Source organism: Callionymus lyra, chromosome 19 (assembly GCF_982586985.1).
Source record: "Callionymus lyra chromosome 19, fCalLyr1.hap1.1, whole genome shotgun sequence".
NCBI classification, from domain to species: Eukaryota; Metazoa; Chordata; class Actinopteri; order Syngnathiformes; family Callionymidae; genus Callionymus; species Callionymus lyra.
Window position 1 is genome coordinate 7,428,178 of NC_141836.1, and position 18,468 is coordinate 7,446,645.

The window sequence follows — 18,468 nt, forward strand, 5'->3', positions numbered from 1 at the left end:
TATGAATTAGTTTTTTGTTTTTTAATAATTGCATTAAAACATTTCAACATTAAGGATTTTTATTATATTTTAATTATAAAAATTATAAAAATCTGTGCATTTTATTAATTTAAATATTTTTTATAGCCTTTTGAAATAAATAAAAAATGTCAGCACTATTATACCAACATATTTATAAAATAATAGAAATAAAAACAAAATTAAAATTAGAAAATTTGGATTTTTGGAATTAAAAAATTAAATTCTATGAGTAGAATAACAATGATGTTGTTGTATTTTTTAATACAATTCTAGGAATAATAAAATATATATTAAATAAAAAAATTATAAATATATAATCTTAAAGTTTTTTTTAAATAAAATAAAAAAATGTAACTTCTCAACAGTATATAAAAATTATTGAATATAGTTAAACATTAATAATAAAATGCTTAAAAAACAACATTTCCATTAAAGAACATTTAAATGGTTGAATTCAATCATCTAATCCTAGCAGGTCTGCTCACCTTCTCCGACTGCCGGTGCATGTTGAAGGACACGGCTGCATGGCGGCTCTCGCTCAGTGACTCTACATCGCCCCCTGGCGCCTCCAGCTGGCTGCGCTGCAACATGTACTGAGCCAGACGCTGAGCCAGGTAAGTCTTCCCGGTCCCGCTGGGCCCGGACAGAACCAGGCGCCGGTGTTTAAGCAGCAGGCTGATGTAGTGCTGCATCATGGGCTTCGGGATCAGGGTCTCGAACACCAGCGAGTCCAGGCAGTTCTCCTGCAGACCTGTAGGGGGACACGTGGGCGTCACATCGAGGCGTCACATGACTCGCGGGCGTCATCCTCTCACCCCTCAGGGCGAGCACGATGTGAGCCGGTCCGTTGCCGAGACAGCGATGCGGACCCCCGGGAGGTCTCTCTCCCCCGATGACCCGCGCGCCCCCCTGGCTCAGCTGGTACGAGAGAAGGGAGTCGCTGGAGAGACCCAGGCTGGTCGTGGGGTCCACCGTGGTCAGGTAGTCCTGGGGCGAGGAGACCACGTTAGGGTTCTGGTCACGTGACACACACTCGTGGAGGACTTACTCTGAAGGTTCTGACGACGAGCGAGTCCAGAGTCGTCCAGTCGGTGCGACCGCTGACCAGCACCGAGCCCAGATAGTGGTCCTGAGGACGCTTGGTGCCCTGAAGGACAACACACTCAATACATGGATCCACAGGATCATGGATCCTTTTAGGAAGTGATAGAAAAAATATTGAATTTAATATTGAATTTAATATGTTAATTGCATTTTTATTTGAATTGTTTTGGCACTTTTATTATTATTAAACTAACATTTAACATTTAACATTTTTATAAAATGCTAGAAATAATAATAATGATAAAAAGAATCAATTAAATTAAATATTGAAATTCAATAAAAAAAAAGATTTATTAAATTTTATATATATATATATATATATATATATCAAAATTGTATCATCACAGTCACATGATCGTCTGCGTGTTACATGATTGGCTGGAATGTTGTTCTCTGTGTTTCATTGAACCAACATTTATATATTGAATCAAAAAGGCTGGATATGAAGAAATTTTGAATTTAGAAAATGTTTTTTAGAATATTAAACTATGTGTAAAAAAAACAACATTTATTTGATTAAATTATTAAAAGAAAACAAATGCAAACTTTTAATGTACTATTGACTTTAATCATTGAAAAATATAACATTTCAATAGAAATTGTAACGGTTGAAAAGTTTTCCTGAACTTACAACATGCAACCACTTGATGGCAGTGTACGACTGGTCTGTAGCGGCTCACGACAACTTTTTAAGGCAGATTTGTGTCTTTTATTATTTAGTTTAAAAAAAGTAGCTACGATCAAACTTTTCAATAAAATAAGTTGCTTCAATCAAAAATACATTTTCAGTAAAAAAAACAATAAAAATAATTTAATTTAAAAAAAATGAAGCTCTTGAAAATATTGTTTTTCTGATCAAAACAACCTTTTGGGTATTGAATAGTTATAAAAACCAATAAATCAATTTCAAGTCAGAAAATAAAGTTTCTTTCGAGTCATAACAAACTATCTAACAGCACCAGGTTCTTCTTACCTCCACAGGGTCTGCGCTGCGGACCAGGACTCGGGCACAGACCTCGTCGCGCTGACACGACACGCTCAGAGTCTCTGCCGACGCCTCGTCTGACGGAGAGAAACGTGACACTGTGTGAGTGAACATGTCTTCAGCGTGGAGGGTCCACCTGGACTCACCTGGACCCCTGCACTCGCTCATGCTGAGGCTGAAGGACTTGGTCAGGGTCATGCTCACGGGCTGCAGCAGCGGCGGCGCTCCCAGGTACGACGCCAGCCCGGACGGCTGCGACGTGGACGAGGAGGGTCCAGCGGGCTGGGCCGGCGAGCCCACCTTCAGGTGGTCGTTCTCCGCCTTCAGACATTCCACCGTGGACTGGACACACACTCGGGAGTTACTACTGCGGGCGAGGAGGAGCGCCCTCCGGTGGAGCCGACACTCACCTGCATGTTGTTCATGGCGTCCCTCAGCTGCTCCAGCTGGTGAGCAGAGCTCAGCGCCTCCAGACGGATGTCGGTCAGAGCTCGCTCCTTCTCCCACAATTCCGAGCGCAGCTCCGACACCGCCCGGTCGCCTCCGTCCTCGCTCCCCTCCACCACCCTGCAGTCGCCACCAGGGGGGGTTAGAAATCATCCTCACGCGATCAACGTTCAACAGCACAATAGTTTTTTGTCTCTCAAATCATATTATTTTTGTCATCTTTATACACAGCGTTTGTTCATTTTTGTGTTGCAGTTAGACTTCCAGCCACTAGATGGCAGCAACAACATCCTCCTCAGCTACATGAAAAATACAAATCCTGCGATGACTAAGGACGAGAGGATACAGTGACTCCAGCATACAGTGAATCCATATCATATATATTTTATGCTTAAATTAATAAATAACGCTAATATTCAAAGCATTTTTATTCATTTTTGGCAGCAGCCATTACGTCCTACGCAGCTAAAGTAACAATGAAATCCTGTGAGATCCTGGTGATGACTGAGGATGAGAGGATACAGTGACTCCAGCATACAGTGACTCCATATCATATATATTTGATGCTTTAATTAATAAATAAGGCTAATATTCAAAGTGTTTTTGTTAATTTTTGGCAGCAGTCATTAAGTCCTCCACATTAAATCCTGTGAGATCCTGGTGATGACTGAGGACGAGAGGATACAGTGACTCCAGCAGCTTTTAAAGCTGATGTTTGGACATATTTTGGTTTGAAAACAAACAAAATCAGTTACGACTTCGTCAAGAGTCATGTGGTCTGTAAATACTACAACACCAGAGTCAAGTACTCCACATTACTACACATATATTACTACAGTATCGCAACATATTTTATCGTTGACCCTGTATTGTAATACACAGATGGTTGACACTCACGCCGAGGAGGAGTCGGTGGTCTGACAGTCCTCCGACGTCTCGTGGAGCATCTTGGGCGAGTTGGGGGCGGACGAGTCGGGCGTGACGATCTCCTCGATGTCCGAGTAGGTCTTGGAGCCTTTCTTGATGCTGAAGGCCTTGTTGAAGGAGCTCCTCAGCCAGCTCTTCTTCTTCTTCTTCTTGGCCTCCTGGTCCTTCAGACTCCCCAGACTGGACATGCTGGTCAGACTGTTGAGGCTGGAGATGCTTTCGCAGGAGTTCTGGCGCCGCATGCTGGAGTCTGTGGAGAGAGGAGTGAGCGTCACGCCGCAGGAGACTCGCTCATGCTGGCACATCGTACTGTCGGGCACGTTCAGAGCTACATGGATGACGGCCTGAGCCTCCTCGTTCTTGGCCTGCAGGGATTCGATGGTGTCCCGCAGCTCCATCAGCTCCGAGTCCTGCACAGCAGCAGCGTGTCAGACATTCACACCATCGTAGCTAGTGTCTACAGTACGACGCCTCACCTTCTGCTCGTGACTGATGGACAGGCTCTGCAGACGAGTGGTCATCAAGGTCAGACTCTGCTCAAAGGCGGCGACCAGGTTCGCCTGTTCAAGAGAAGAAAATATTTACTCAATTATCATCATCAGAATCATCATCATCATCATCATCATCATCAGCGTCTTCGCAACCGTCGTCCTCATCATCATAATCTTCACCACCATCCATCTCATTATCATCATCATCATTATCTTCATCATCATCATCTTCCCCACTATCTTCCTTCATCTTCACAGCCATCCATGTCGTCATCAGAATCATCTTTACTATCATCGTCTTCATCATACTCTTCATCTTCACAACCATCCATGTAATCATCATCATCATTATCATCATCTTCCCCACTATCATCCTTCATCTTCACAGCCATCCATGTCATCTTCATCATCATCATCTTCATCATCACCTTTATCCTCATCATCATCATCTTCCCCACTATCATCCTTCATCTTCACAGCCATCCATGTCGTCATCAGAATCATCTTTACTATCATCGTCTGCATCATACTCATCATTTTCACAACCATCCATGTCATCTTCATCATCTTCACCACAATCTATGTCATCATCATCTTTACCATCATCTTCTTCATCTTCACAACCATCGTCCTTGTCATCTTCATCATCTTTACTATCATCATCTCCATTATCATCATCATCATCTTCTTAACCATCATCATCTTCACCACTATTGTCTTTAACTTCCCAACCATCATCTTCATCATCATTATCTTTACCATCATCGTCTTCATCTTCACAACCATTCATATCATTATCATCATCATCTTCTTCATTATCATCATCATCTTCCCAAATATCCTCTTCAACTTCACAACCATTGTCTTCATCTTCATCGTTTCCACAACCATCGTCTTATTCATCATCATCATCATCTTTATCATTGTTATCATCATCATCTTTATCATTGTTATCATCTTCATCATCATCTTTATCTTCATCGTTGTTGTCATCTTCATCACCTTTATCATCAACCATCAAACAAACCTTTGATCAAAAACTCATCTTGAACCCAATCATCTGAAGGAACATCCAATCAGAACCCCCTCAGTGAGGAGCCTCCTTCATAAGACTTGAACCTACAACCTCCAGCAGCAGGACGTGTGCGTCTGTACTCACGTTGACGGTCAGCTGCGTCGTCAGAGCCGAAACTTTATCCTGCGAAGACTCCAGCTCTCGCCTCAGCTTCCGGATTTGCTGTGAAGAAAAAAGAACGAGTCGTCATGACAGGACCTCCCTTCAAGAAACCTTGATGATTGACAGACGGGTTCACACATCCTCACACGCTGGGGGGGGGGCGGGGTCAGAGAGAAAAAAACGAGGGGACAGCAACACTCACCTCACCCTGGACCCTCTCCTCAGCCTGTCGGCGGCAGCAGGAGAAGAAACGTCAAAATGTTAGTCGAGAAAACAGCAGGAGGAGCAGCTGGAGTGTTTAGTTGCGAGGACACACACACACACACACACACACACACAGACACACACACACAACAGAGAGTGGACGTTGTAGCTACCTGAGTCTGTATACCACCGACACTCACCGAAGAGTAGCTGGAGGAGGCGTTGGACGCCAGCGAGATCACAGAGCCGTGAACTGAACAGAAGTGCGAGTGTTAGAAAGAGCAGCGACAACATGTGGATCACATCCTAGATGTTCTCTGGGCTCGTTTCACAACTGGTTGTGTGTTTTTAACAGAGATCGTGACTCCGGCTCGACACCTTAGGAGAGGAGAGTCTGGACCTCTTTAGCTCCGGCTGCTGCCCCCACGACCCGACCTACGTCAAGGACGTGTGATGGATGTTTGTCCAGAACACAAGGCTGAACCTTTGGGTCTGAATAATGACGTTCAGTGGTTTATTTTTAACTTGAAAACCAGAGAAATGTTTGATGGAACTTTTTTTTTGTCTATTTTAGTGCCGTTTTGAAGCTCCCATGAGGTGGATCAGTTTCTGTAATTCACATCAAACCCTCTCTCAACAAACATAAAAGTCATAGGAATAATAATCTATATATGCTGTGTATAAATATATTAATTTTATGAAATAAAAAAAGTTTTAATGTTCACTTTAAAAGTCTGTTATTCTACTTTAGTCATCTCATTTTATTTATGTATTTTTAATCAATTATTTGTTTTCATCTCTTTCAATTTACTGTGCATCATCATCACAAATATCAGAAATATTGATACACTTACAAAAAAATATATACAATTTTTGCCCTTAAATTCTTATTTAATATATCAAATCATGTGTCTTTTATTCTTTAATTAATAAATAACGCTAATATTAAAGTGTTTTTGTTTATTTTTGTCAGCAGTCATTACGTCCTCCGCAGCTAAAGTAACAATAAAACCCTGTGAGATGCTGGTGATGACTGAGGACGAGAGGATACAGTGACTCCAGCAGCTTTTAAAGCTGATGTTTGGACATATTTTGGTTTGAAAACAAATGAAATCAGTTACGACTTTGTCAAGAGTCATGTGGTCTGTAAATACTACAACACCAGAGTCAAGTACTCGAAAATACTACAAATATATACTTGTTTATACTTGTACTTCATAAAAGAGTCGTTTGACCAAAAAGCAACAACAGGAAGTGACTCATAATATTGAGTCACAGAACTCAGTGAGTTATGGAAACTGTATGAAGTACCTTCGTCACTGTCTTTGTCTCGGAAGGACCCGGAGCGAACCATGCCCATGCTGCGGGGGCGCTCGGCCAGAGACAAGGTGCTGCCCAGAGGGGACCCGGTGTAGAGCTCCAGAGAGGAGTCCTGGGTCGGGATGCTGTTGGACCGAGTCATCCTGGGGGGTCCGCTCACCGGGCTGGACACTGAGAGAGAGACAAGAAGAACCGGGGGGTCAGCGAGAGCGAGTGGACGTGTGGAAAGTTCTGACTCGTGGAAACGCACCGACGCCGGGCTTGGAGGTCCGGGGGAGAGAGGTGGGAGACGACAGCAGGGGGAGGGTGAGGGAGTCTGACAGGCCCACCACAGTGTGAGAGTGTCTCCTCCCCTCCTTCTCCCTCCCCCCTTCTTCCAGCTGCACGGCGCTGTTGAAGCTGCGACGCAAACAAACACTTAAGTTAGGTTACACGTCCAGAACATCTGCGTGAAGACCCTCTTACCTCAGACCCTTCTTCGGCAGCGTGTTCCGGTCTCTGTGGGAGCTGCAGGGAAGCACATCATTAGAGGAGATAACAGAGGAGCTGATAACAGTGTGTCAGCGCGAGAGTGTGTGCAGCTGCTTTTACTGACTTTTGTCTCCGTGTTGATTTACTGTGTCTTTTAGTGTCTGAATTAATGATCTGTGGTTTAAACTCTTTCACAGAAACACAGGAAACACATGCGATCATCAACTTGTCATCAAAGAAACCTGGTTAAACGACAACAAGAGTCTTGTTTTTTTAACTACTTCCAGCAGCTCATGACTTAAAAATCATTATAAGAATTCTTTATGTTTTTCTATTGTGTATCTCTTGTGAAACATTTTCCTTTTCAATAACAATAATAATAATATATATATATTTTTTGTGCTGTTGTTTTCTTTCATGGTGACTCGACAACACTTTGAAGTAAAGGTCACATTTGAAGGTCACGACCCCTGATGTCTTCAAAAGAATAAAATAAAATACATCAATGTTCAGCGCTGCAGTACCTCAGAATACCCACAGAGGAGCTTTTGAAGCAGAACTGTGACAGATCTGAGTGTGTGTGAGTGTGTGTCTCTATGTGTTTGTATATCTCTTTATGTATCTCTATGCAAGTGTGTTTATCTCCATGTGTGTGTTTATATCTCTATGTGTGTGTTTATATCTTTGTGTATGTGTGTATATCTCTATACGTGTGTGCGCCCACTTGTGAGTGTGTTACTGAGTGTGAATGTTTGTATAAGTTTGTGATCGTCTCTGTGTGTATAGGGGTTAGGGTGTATGATCTTATGTGTGTGTGACTCTATGAATGTGTATGGTTGTGTGTGACTATGTGTGTATGACAATTTGTGTGTGTGTGAAATGATATGTATTCAACTATAGGTGACTTTTACTCTATACACATGTGTGTCCATATGTTAGTGTGTGAGTCACTATGTGTGTGTGCATGTGTGTGAGATTGTGAGTGACTATATGTGTGTGTGTGAGAGTCACTATATATGTGTGTGTGTTTGTGATTGACTTTATGTGTGTGTCACTAAATGTGTGTCTGTTTTTGTGTGTGTGAGTGACTATATGAATGTATGTGTGTGAGTGAATATATGTGTGTGTGTGCGTCACTATACATGTGTGTGTGTGTGTGTGTGTGTGTGTGTGTGTGTGTGTGTGTGTGTGTGTGTGTGTGTGTGTGTGTGTGTGTGTGTGTGTGTGTGTGTGTGTGTGTCTGCGTCTTCTAATCTCACCCGTCTGCCGACGTCATTTTCCCGCTGGAGCTCCAGCCGACAGGAGGAACTTCCTGTCTGGTCCTGGTCTCCGAGGTGAAACACGACCCAGACGTCCTCCGGTCCTTCTCCCGGCCGTGAGGCTCCGGAGCCAGACTCATCTGGAAGGGCAGCGACTCCATGCTGCGGTGGAGGCCCGACATGCGAGGGTGGAGCAGCGGAGAGGTGTTTCCTTCCACCCCGAGAGACGTCACCTGTCGAGGCCCCAGACCCATCCCGGACCCCGAGAACCGGGACGAGGAGTTGCCGAGTGGGGCCGGGCTGTGCTGCAGGTCCTGGATCTTAGAGTAGGGAGCGATCCTTGGGGGTAAAGAGTCCTGGTAGTCCACGTCCAGGCTGAGTTTGTCCAGCTGGATCACAGACGGAGGCTTGCTGAGGCTGCGCACTCGGTGCGAGCCCGGAGACGGCAGGTCCGATCCTTTGCCGAGGCCTGGAGGTCTCAGACCCTGCAGTTTCAAGTTGTTCTCTGAGGGAGTGGGACCTCCTTTTAGCGGACCACCACATTCTGAGTCAGACACCACAATTTTGGCCTTGGCCCGCTCCTTCTCCTTCTCCCGGTCCGTCTGGTTGACCGGTCCCGGGCTGGGGATCCGACGACCGTTGGCCTTCTGGTCCTTGAGCTTCAGGCTCTGGGGCGTTGTGGTGGAGGGCTTCACCAGGCTCGTGCTCGTGTCCACGGTGGTGCTGACCGGGCGGGCCGAGCTGGGCCGGGTCAGCGTCAAGGTGCTGGTTTTGGCCGGGCGAGGCAGAGAGCGGTACTGCAGGGAGGTTCTGGCGGTGGGCGATAGGAACCCACTCGGGTCGTTACTGGACACGTCCAGACTGGTCTTGCGGGTGTTGGTCCCGACTCCCGGCTTGACGGGAATTCCGGAGGTTTTGGGAGTCTTGCTAACAGCTGGAGAAGGAATTCCGCTGCAGCTCATACTCGAGGGCGCGTTCTGCGTTCCGTTGCAGCCAACTGGACCGGGCTTCTTGAAACCGAAGTTGCCACCTGTCGAAGGTCGGACCAGGCCGGATGGCGGCTTACGCTGCTCACTGGACCCGTTCCGCTGATCCTTCCCTGCATCGGAGGACGAGCGCTGGAGCGCAGAACTCTTCAGGGCCAGACGACTCTTGTCCATCGGCTTCACGTCGGCCTTGGAGGCGCCTGGAAGAAAAATGAACCGTAAGAAGAAGTTTCAGATCCAGTTGACTCTGGACTCGACACAAAATAGTCACTGGACTCGTCACAAAAGTGCAAAAGTGTTTTTAGACACGTCACAAAAGTGCAAAAGTGTTTCTGGACTCGTTCACAAAAGTGCAAAAGTGTCTCTGGACTCGTCACAAAAGTGCAAAAGTGTCTCTGGACTCGTCTCAAAAGTGTAAAAGTGTCTCTGGACTCGATCACAAATGTGCAAAAGTGTCTCTGCACTCGTCACAAAAGTGCAAAAGTGTCTCTGGACTTGTCACAAAAGTGTCTCTGGACTCGTCACAAAAGTGCAAAAGTGTCTCTGGACTCGTCTCAAAAGTGTAAAAGTGTCTCTGGACTCGATCAGAATAGTGCAAAAGTGTCTCTGGACTCGTCTCAAAAGTGTAAAAGTGTCTCTGGACTCGTCTCAAAAGTGTAAAAGTGTCTCTGGACTCGATCAGAATAGTGCAAAAGTGTCTCTGGACTTGTCACAAAAGTGCAAAAGTGTCTCTGGACTCGTCACAAAAGTGCAAAAGTGTCTCTGGACTCGTCTCAAAAGTGTAAAAGTGTCTCTGGACTCGATCAGAATAGTGCAAAAGTGTCTCTGGACTTGTCACAAAAGTGCAAAAGTGTCTCTGGACTCGTCACAAAAGTGCAAAAGTGTCTCTGGACTTGTCACAAAAGTGCAAAAGTGTCTCTGGACTTGTCAAAAAAGTGCAAAAGTGTCTCTGGACTCGTCACAAAAGTGCAAAAGTGTCTCTGGACTCGTCTCAAAAGTGTAAAAGTGTCTCTGGACTCGATCAGAAAAGTGCAAAAGTGTCTCTGGACTCGTTCACAAAAGTGCAAAAGTGTCTCTGGACTTGTCACAAAAGTGCAAATATGCTTCTGAACTTGTGAAGCGAGTGAGAGTCTGCGGCTGACACGAAGGTCTGTGGTGGAAAACTGCGACTCGCATTAACAGATCGTGTCTCAAAGTAAAAGTTCCACACGTTTGACGAGTCACAGGGGAGGACGGGCGGAGCCGGGTGAAACAGAGGCTGCTGGGAAATGTCTTGTTCTCGCACTTGAGCGGTCGGAGACAAACTGGACTGGACTGGAAGTTATTAAGCCAACAAATATCATTAGGTGTCGATTAAACGGCCACACAAGTGTCAGAACACACCGGCGCTCACATCTGGACTCACTTTGGAGTATTTATAAACCCACACACACACACACACGTGTGTGCGGCGGCCGAGCAAACACACACTTAAGTTATTGTATCTGGCAGGAATGTGACACGGTGTCTAATGTAAACATGAAAATTAAGTGTATTCGTTCGACTCGCAGAGACGACACTGAACACACACGTGATGTCACGACTAACCTTCTATCCACACACAGCTGTTTGATTTCACACAGCTGCACTGCTGACACACAATCTTTCTGCCGCCTTGGATTATAGATCGACTCGATCAACACAACAGACGCACACAAAAATCCCCACACGAGGACCACAAACGTCCTGTTGTTGTGATTCTGTGTCGCTGCTCGCGTGTGTGCGTCTGTGTGTGTATGTTTTGTGTGGTCGCCCTGGCGTGTCACGGATCAGAACCTCAAAGAGATGCAACGCACAACAAAAAAAGAGTTTCTTCTATTTTTACAGAGAAAAGGTGCCGTTGCCATGGCGACGGGCCTCGTCTTTGGCCCTGTTGTTTTAGGTCCAGACCCTTTATTTGGAGGCGATAAAGTCCTGACAGGGTAAGACAGTCGCACAGAGAAGAAAAGTGTTTTTGCGCGGGCGAGTTGGCAGGAAGGCAGGCGAGGGGCGTTTGATACATGGCACTGCTGTGCCGAGTGGGGGGGGGGTTGGTTTGCAGCTGTGCAGTGAGAGAAACCGTCCATCACGGTTAGGAGTGTAAGGAAATATCGATAAACTTGAATATTGCAATATATTTTCCACAACATCGTATCAATTTTCAACAGCACTATATAACATTTTTTTCCCCTTTTTTTTTTGGTCCTGCAATTCAACTTCCTGCCCCTAGAAGGCAGCAGTTATTAGGTCCTGAGCAGCTAAATTAACAATAAAATCCTAGTGATGACTGAGGACGAGAGGATACTTACATAGCTGTATCCGTCTTAAACAGCAGTGTATACTTTTTTTCGCCTTCAAATATCACCATAGTTCTTTTAACATATTTCAATTAAGTGCCAAATAAAATAATTCAAATTTTTTAAATGTATAATCCAATACGATGCTCTATATTATATGATTTTATCTACATTTAACCTGCAAATGTTCCCGGTGTTTGTTCATTTTTGTGTTGCAATTAAACTTCCTGCCTCTAGATGGCAGCAGTCAATAAGTCCTCCGCAGCTAAAGGAACAAATAAATCCTGCAAGATGACTTAGGATGAGAGGATACAGTCGACTCCAGCAGCTTTTAAAGCTTGTTTTTGGACATGTTTTGGTTTGAAAACAAATGAAAGAAGTTACGACTTCGTCAAGAGTCATGTGGTCTGGAAATTCTGCAACACCAGAGTCAAGTACTCGACAATACTACACATATATACTTGTTGCTACAGTATCACTATATAGCGTATCGTTGACCCTGTATCGTGATACTCCTAGTCAGAATGTGACAATCTCAGTTTACAAACAAAGACCAGATAATTGTAATGAATTAAGAATCCGTCTGGACTTACATGCGACCTTCAGCCCGCTCTGAGCGGTGTGCGTGATGGGCGAGGTCACGCCCACCGGCGGGTTCCTCCCCTTCCTCAGCGCATTGTTGTGACCGAGGGTCTGCGGCTTCTTCAGCTCCCCCCTCACCACCGCCTCGCCCGCCTCCCCCGGGGGTCGGCTCTTCTTCCACCGGTGGCTCGACTCGGACTTGAGGCTCGCCGGGTCGTAGCTGCCCACGCTCCTGCGGCCGGGCTTGGCCTCCTCGCCGTCCCAGGACAGGCCGCTCTCCACCAGGGACCTCTTCTCGGCGTCCGTGCGCATCTGGAAGGAGAAAAAAAAAAACACACCTTTGACCTATGACCTTGAAACAATCATCGAGTTCATTTCCTACAAAACCAGTTTTTGCTCTTTTTCATGAGTAGGATTGTTGACGCTGCTGATCCCTCGCTAAGACCAGGATCTTAACACCAATATAGTGTCTTGAGTCACATCAAATGACTCGACACAGGCTTGAGTTTGACTTGAGGCCACGCCCCCTTCTTCTTCTTCCTCCCGCAAACCTCACACGCTTCTCCCGGCGGGTCGTCGGCCGCCTCTCATCCGCGAGTGTTGACTTGTCGGCTGAACGCTGCCAACAACAACGTTCATAAACAAACTCCTTATCAGGAACAACGGCTCTTTTGTGCGACGGCTTCTCTTCCACCGGCTGGATGTCGGGTCACGTGACCTCCACGGTTGGAAAAGAAGGAAGTTTGTGTGTTGAAAACACACTTGGACTTCCTCCATCATCCTCGAAACTACTAGTTAAAAACGACAGTTATTATCACCCTGTATTCATTGACTCTGAATATTAAAGGTTCTGATAATATTATTAATAAAATAAACTATTGTGGATCATCTCTTTATTTAAGAAAATTAAAAATAGGAGAAGATAAGGAAAATAGAGTATAAATGTCTCCGATAATTAGAATAGATGGAGCATCGAAGAGAGAAGCTGGACAATTCAAACCCACTGATATTATTTGTATTCAAGTCAAGTGTGTAACTCTCATGAGAAACATTTTTTTTTAAATCCTGAAAAAAGCATCTTCCCAAAATCTATATCTGTCTCTCTTCATCCTCTTCACCGTGGAGTGAATCAGTGACGTGGGAGGAGAGGCTCAGCTGAGGGGGGGGGGGGAGTGTGTGTGTGTGTGTGTGTGTGTGTGTGTGTGTGTGTGTGTGTGTGTGTGTGTGTGTCTGAAGAGGCGCGGAACAAAGAAACAGCTTCAGGCTGAAAGAGAAACCGTCAAAGAATTTCAGTCCGACATGAAGTCAGATAAGACAATCCATGATGATGATGATGATGATGGTGGTGGTTGCCATGGTGACGGTGTCATTTTTATTTTTGGGGGGGGGGGCGGGGGCGGGTGGGTCGCCCCTGGTTCTGGCCTGGAAGCATGACTGCAGATGGCTGGAGTGTGTGTGTGTGTGTGTTTGCAGATGGTCAGGTTGTAGACCTGTGTCGTTCAGACAAAAGCGCCTCTTCCGTTGCCATGGTTACGCCCACTCCCCTCCTGGTCTCCCACTCTAATACTACTCCACGTTCCAGCCTCACTGCGGAGGTGTGACCTACATCCGCCGCCGCCGATTCAACTTATAGGATGTTTCGTGGGCAGAGCGAGCGACGATTCATCGCCGTGACTGAGATACGTTTGGTTTCTTGTCCGCCCCCAAGTTTAAATGGTCTATGAAATATCTTGTCGAGTCCGATGACTTCACTGAAGTCGATTAACATTCACTGACTCCTGAAATGTTTGGAAGTACGCAGATGAATTATGTGACATTATTATTATTATTATTGTACAAATGTAAAAAGTTACATTTAAAATGTTCATTTTTTCTAATTATTTGACTTATGATATATTATTTGACTTGAAAATATTATATTAATATTAAATATTATACGTTTTTAAATGTAATTGTTCAAAAAAACTAAACCAAAATATACATACTTCCCTAGACAAACTTCTCAGACATGTTGACAAACATTTCAAAGCGTAACTGAGCACAGAAACAAGCTACAAACGTTAAAAAAACCCCCCCAAAAAACAAACGTTGGCTGTGAAAATGGAAGTTTTAGGCCGAGCGAGCTGGAGTGGAAAGTGTGTCACAGCAGGTCGTGTGGACAGTCTGGAGCGAGGATGACAAACCACGTGAAAATAAATCAAAACGCTCTTGTTTCCTCTGCCAAGGAGGTGATTTGATCCATCTTTGTCTGGAAAATAGCGAATAAAAGCCTCAGCACTAATCATTACTGAATAAAAACTTGACAATTAAAAACAGAATCACGGAAATAAACCAACTTTTCACGTGACTGTGGTTTAAAAATGTCTCTGTGAGTTTGTCTGATATTATTTTAGGGTTGCTAGATGATCCACATTTTTAAGATGGAGTTCAACTCCCTGTCAAGGCCGCCCTTTACCATGAGCAACACTTGATATCGTTTCTTTGATAGTTGCCTTCATAGGAAATGAGCCCCTCGGGGGAGGTATGTGCAGTCTCAGTGCTGGATGTTTAGTTCAGGACACTTTGCTGATATACACTGAGGATTGTGTTTCACAGCCGCAGACCTGTGTGTGTGTGTGTGTGTGTGTGTGTGTGTGTGTGTGTGTGTGTGTGTGTGTGTGTGTGTGTGTGTGTGTGTGTGTGTGTGTGTGCGTGTGTGCGTGTGTGCGTGTGTGCGTGTGTGTGCTTTGAATACAAATCATTTGTTAGCCGCTCAGTCAAGGACGCGCACAAAACTCTTTTAACTCCAACAAAGGTTCCCTCCAGATAACCTCCATCATCCGAAGCCGGCTTTATACATTATGGCTGACTCGGCATGCAAGTCACGTGACTCACCACCAGAGCGGAGTTCCTGCGCGAGCCGATGGGGGTGGTGGGCAGCGAGCTGAGCGTGGGGCTGGTGTTGAACTCCTCGGAGCTCAGGTTGTCGGAGCCGTCGCTGAGGCCGCTGCTGATGGAGCTGCTCTCGTCCCAGCTGCAAGACAAAAGACGGTCAGAAGACGCGTCAAAAAAACACTTCTTCTTTGTGATGACACGTTGTGAGCTCGTCATATTCACATTCGTGGAAAATCATCTCGAGGTCATCCGTCACGTTAATTGATGACTACGACTTCCTGAGTCATTTTCCACACTTCCAGTGGAGCAGGAGACAAAAGCGAAGCCTTCGCTCACTCGTGGTCATAATGGCCGAACCATGTGTCCGCGAGGAGACGTCGATTCACTGCTAACTAATGTAGCGAGGAGAGTGTCGGGGCAGAAGGACAGAAGGAGGTTCAGAACCAGGAGAGAATAAGACGGAATTCATCTTTTTTTATTATTATTATTAATATGAGCTTGTTTTTTCTTTTTTAAATGACATGACAACTCATAAGACATTAAAGCTAAAAAGTTATGCAGGAGAGAAAACTAGTTTCAGTCACAGACACGTTGACTTTTCTTCGGTTGAAACAAAATGTTGATGCGTTAAAGTCGTTGAATTGTGTTTATGGAGGTTATTTCAATGATCGAATTTATGTTTACTTCAGATTTCCATTGTGGAGCAAATCCAACGGATTCTGGTTTGAATAGTTTGTAGAAAAACACATTTTTGTTTGCTGTCATTTTGTTATCATTGTATGTGGACAAGACTGTGAAATTGAACTAGGACACGACTGGAGACACGACTATTGACACAACTGGGGACACAACTATGTACTTGACTGTGGACACAACTGCGGACACGACTGCGTAGAGGACTATGGACACAACTAAGGACACGACTATGGACTTGACTGCGGACACGACAATGGACACAACTATGGACACGACTATGGACACAACTATGGACACGACTATGGACTTGACTGCGGACACGACAATGGACACAACTAAGGACACGACTATGGACTTGACTGTGGACACGACTATGGACTTGACTGCGGACACGACTGTGGACACAACTATGGACACGACTATGGACACAACTATGGACACGACTATGGACTTGACTGCGGACATGACAATGGACACAACTAAGGACACGACTATGGACTTGACTGTGGACACGACTATGGACTTGACTGCGGACACGACTGTGGACACAACTATGGACACGACTATGGACTTGACTGTGGACACGACTATGGATTTGACTGCGGACACGACTATGGACACAACTATGGACACGACTATGGACTTGACTGTGGACACGACTATGGACTTGACTGCGGACACGACTGTGGACACAACTATGGACACGACTATGGACTTGACTGTGGACACGACTATGGATTTGACTGCGGACACGACTATGGATTTGACTGCGGACACGACAATGGACACAACTATGGACACGACTAAGGACTTGACTGTGGACACGTCTATGGACTTGACTGTGGACACGACTATGGACTTGACTGTGGACACGACTATGGATTTGACTGCGGACACGACAATGGACACAACTATGGACACGACTAAGGACTTGACTGTGGACACGTCTATGGACTTGACTGTGGACACGACTATGGACTTTACTGCGGACACGACTGTGGACACAACTATGGACACGACTATGGACTTGACTGTGGACACGACTATGGACTTTACTGCGGACACGACTGTGGACACAACTATGGACACGACTATGGACTTGACTGTGGACACGACTATGGACTTGACTGCAGACACGACAATGGACACAACTATGGACACGACTATGGACTTGACTGTGGACACGTCTATGGACTTGACTGTGGACACGACTATGGACTTGACTGCGGACACGACTGTGGACACGACTATGGACACGACTATGGACTCGACTGCGGACACAACTATGGACACAATTGCGGACACGACTATGGACTTGACTGCGGACACGACTAAGGACACAACTATGGAAACGACTAAGGAATTGACTGCGGACATGACAATGGACACAACTATGGACACAACAGGACACAACTGGCACAACTCAGACAACTGTGGATACAACTGCGAACGTGTCTCTGGACCGACTGAAGACGTTTCCTCAGTCTTTTGTGTTTCGGCCTCGATGTGATGGAGAAACACAACGGCCTCGTCAGACGTAAGAAATCTCTTCTGCTCATTTTGTGTCTCTCATGTCTGCAGGCCAGACGACGACGAGGACTTCCTCCCCCCGGACCACCCCCTCCGTCCCAGCGCCCCGGGATACGGGGTGACCCACACGGGCATCCGACCGGAAGACCGGCACAGTATACCCGACCTCATTATGATGGCTCCGCCCCTTCCACTCTATAGAACCGTCAGTCAAAACCCAGTGACCCCGACTGGTCCTCCTGCATCTCGGGGACACGTCACTGGACGTGTTGATCAAGTTCTTCGCCGCAGCAGGGTCGCGTGTCGACCTCAGCGCCGCCGCCAAGTGTCTCCTAAAGAGCTGAACCAAATCCTCGGCGCGGCTCTAAACCTCCTTCAAATCTGCAATTATGAGGATTAATCTGCCGTCGACGCTCAGGAAAATATCTGCTCAACGTTCCACTGGCTTCTCAGCGCCGTCCAAGTCTGCAGGAAAGAATCTGCAGCTCGGATCAGCGCCGGCACCAGAACCAGACCCGCTCATCTTATCTTCCATCGGCTCTTCCAGGTGAGATTAGACGCCGTCTGGAGAACAAGGACCGAAGCTCAGGAATTTAAACGACAGGAACGGTGACACGTGGTCACTCTTGGAGGAAAAGAAAACACACACATGTGTGTTGTGTTATCACCTGATCCACACACTTCTATTGTTGGACCTCACAACGACAGTAACACAACCACACGCCCGATAAACACAAGAGATGAAAGTCGTTGCGACACCAGCGGGTTCGGCTGCATCTCATCTTCAACACACTTGAGCTGACAAACACAACCTTATCGCACTCGAGTCGACACGTCGGCAGACTCACACCACATGTTGGCTCTCGAATCACATGTTTCCATCCAAGTTCTTCCATAGATTATATAAAGTGTTTGGAAAATAAAATCATTTTTTAAAATTTACAATCAACATAAAAAAACATTCACAGCGTTTGCTCAGTTTTGTGTTGCAATTAAACATCCGTCCGCTAGATGGCGGCAGTCATTACGTCCTCGGCAGCTCAAGACACAATGAATTCCCACAAGACGACTGAGGACGA

General features: G+C 45.7%; 1 protein-coding gene across 4 annotated transcripts in view; it reads right to left on the reverse strand.

The window, feature by feature from the left end:
* nav1a (neuron navigator 1a) overlaps positions 1–18,468 on the reverse strand; it is a 66,566-nt gene that overhangs the window by 3,229 nt on the left and 44,869 nt on the right. The window contains exons 7-24 of one of the 4 annotated variants that reach the window (XM_087780822.1): positions 15,164–15,302; positions 12,301–12,601; positions 8,407–9,592; positions 7,142–7,183; positions 6,927–7,075; positions 6,668–6,847; positions 5,557–5,609; positions 5,355–5,378; positions 5,135–5,212; positions 3,961–4,044; positions 3,795–3,894; positions 3,455–3,734; positions 2,521–2,677; positions 2,257–2,452; positions 2,099–2,187; positions 1,070–1,168; positions 837–1,008; positions 507–772 (exon numbers count right to left, since the gene is read on the reverse strand). In XM_087780822.1, the coding sequence (XP_087636948.1) occupies positions 507–772; positions 837–1,008; positions 1,070–1,168; positions 2,099–2,187; positions 2,257–2,452; positions 2,521–2,677; positions 3,455–3,734; positions 3,795–3,894; positions 3,961–4,044; positions 5,135–5,212; positions 5,355–5,378; positions 5,557–5,609; positions 6,668–6,847; positions 6,927–7,075; positions 7,142–7,183; positions 8,407–9,592; positions 12,301–12,601; positions 15,164–15,302 (3,595 nt within the window). Of the gene's footprint in view, positions 1–506; positions 773–836; positions 1,009–1,069; positions 1,169–2,098; positions 2,188–2,256; positions 2,453–2,520; positions 2,678–3,454; positions 3,735–3,794; positions 3,895–3,960; positions 4,045–5,134; positions 5,213–5,354; positions 5,379–5,529; positions 5,610–6,667; positions 6,848–6,926; positions 7,076–7,141; positions 7,184–8,406; positions 9,593–12,300; positions 12,602–15,163; positions 15,303–18,468 lie in introns of all 4 variants that reach the window. The other 3 variants (XM_087780820.1, XM_087780823.1, XM_087780821.1) reach the window with 3 other exon arrangements.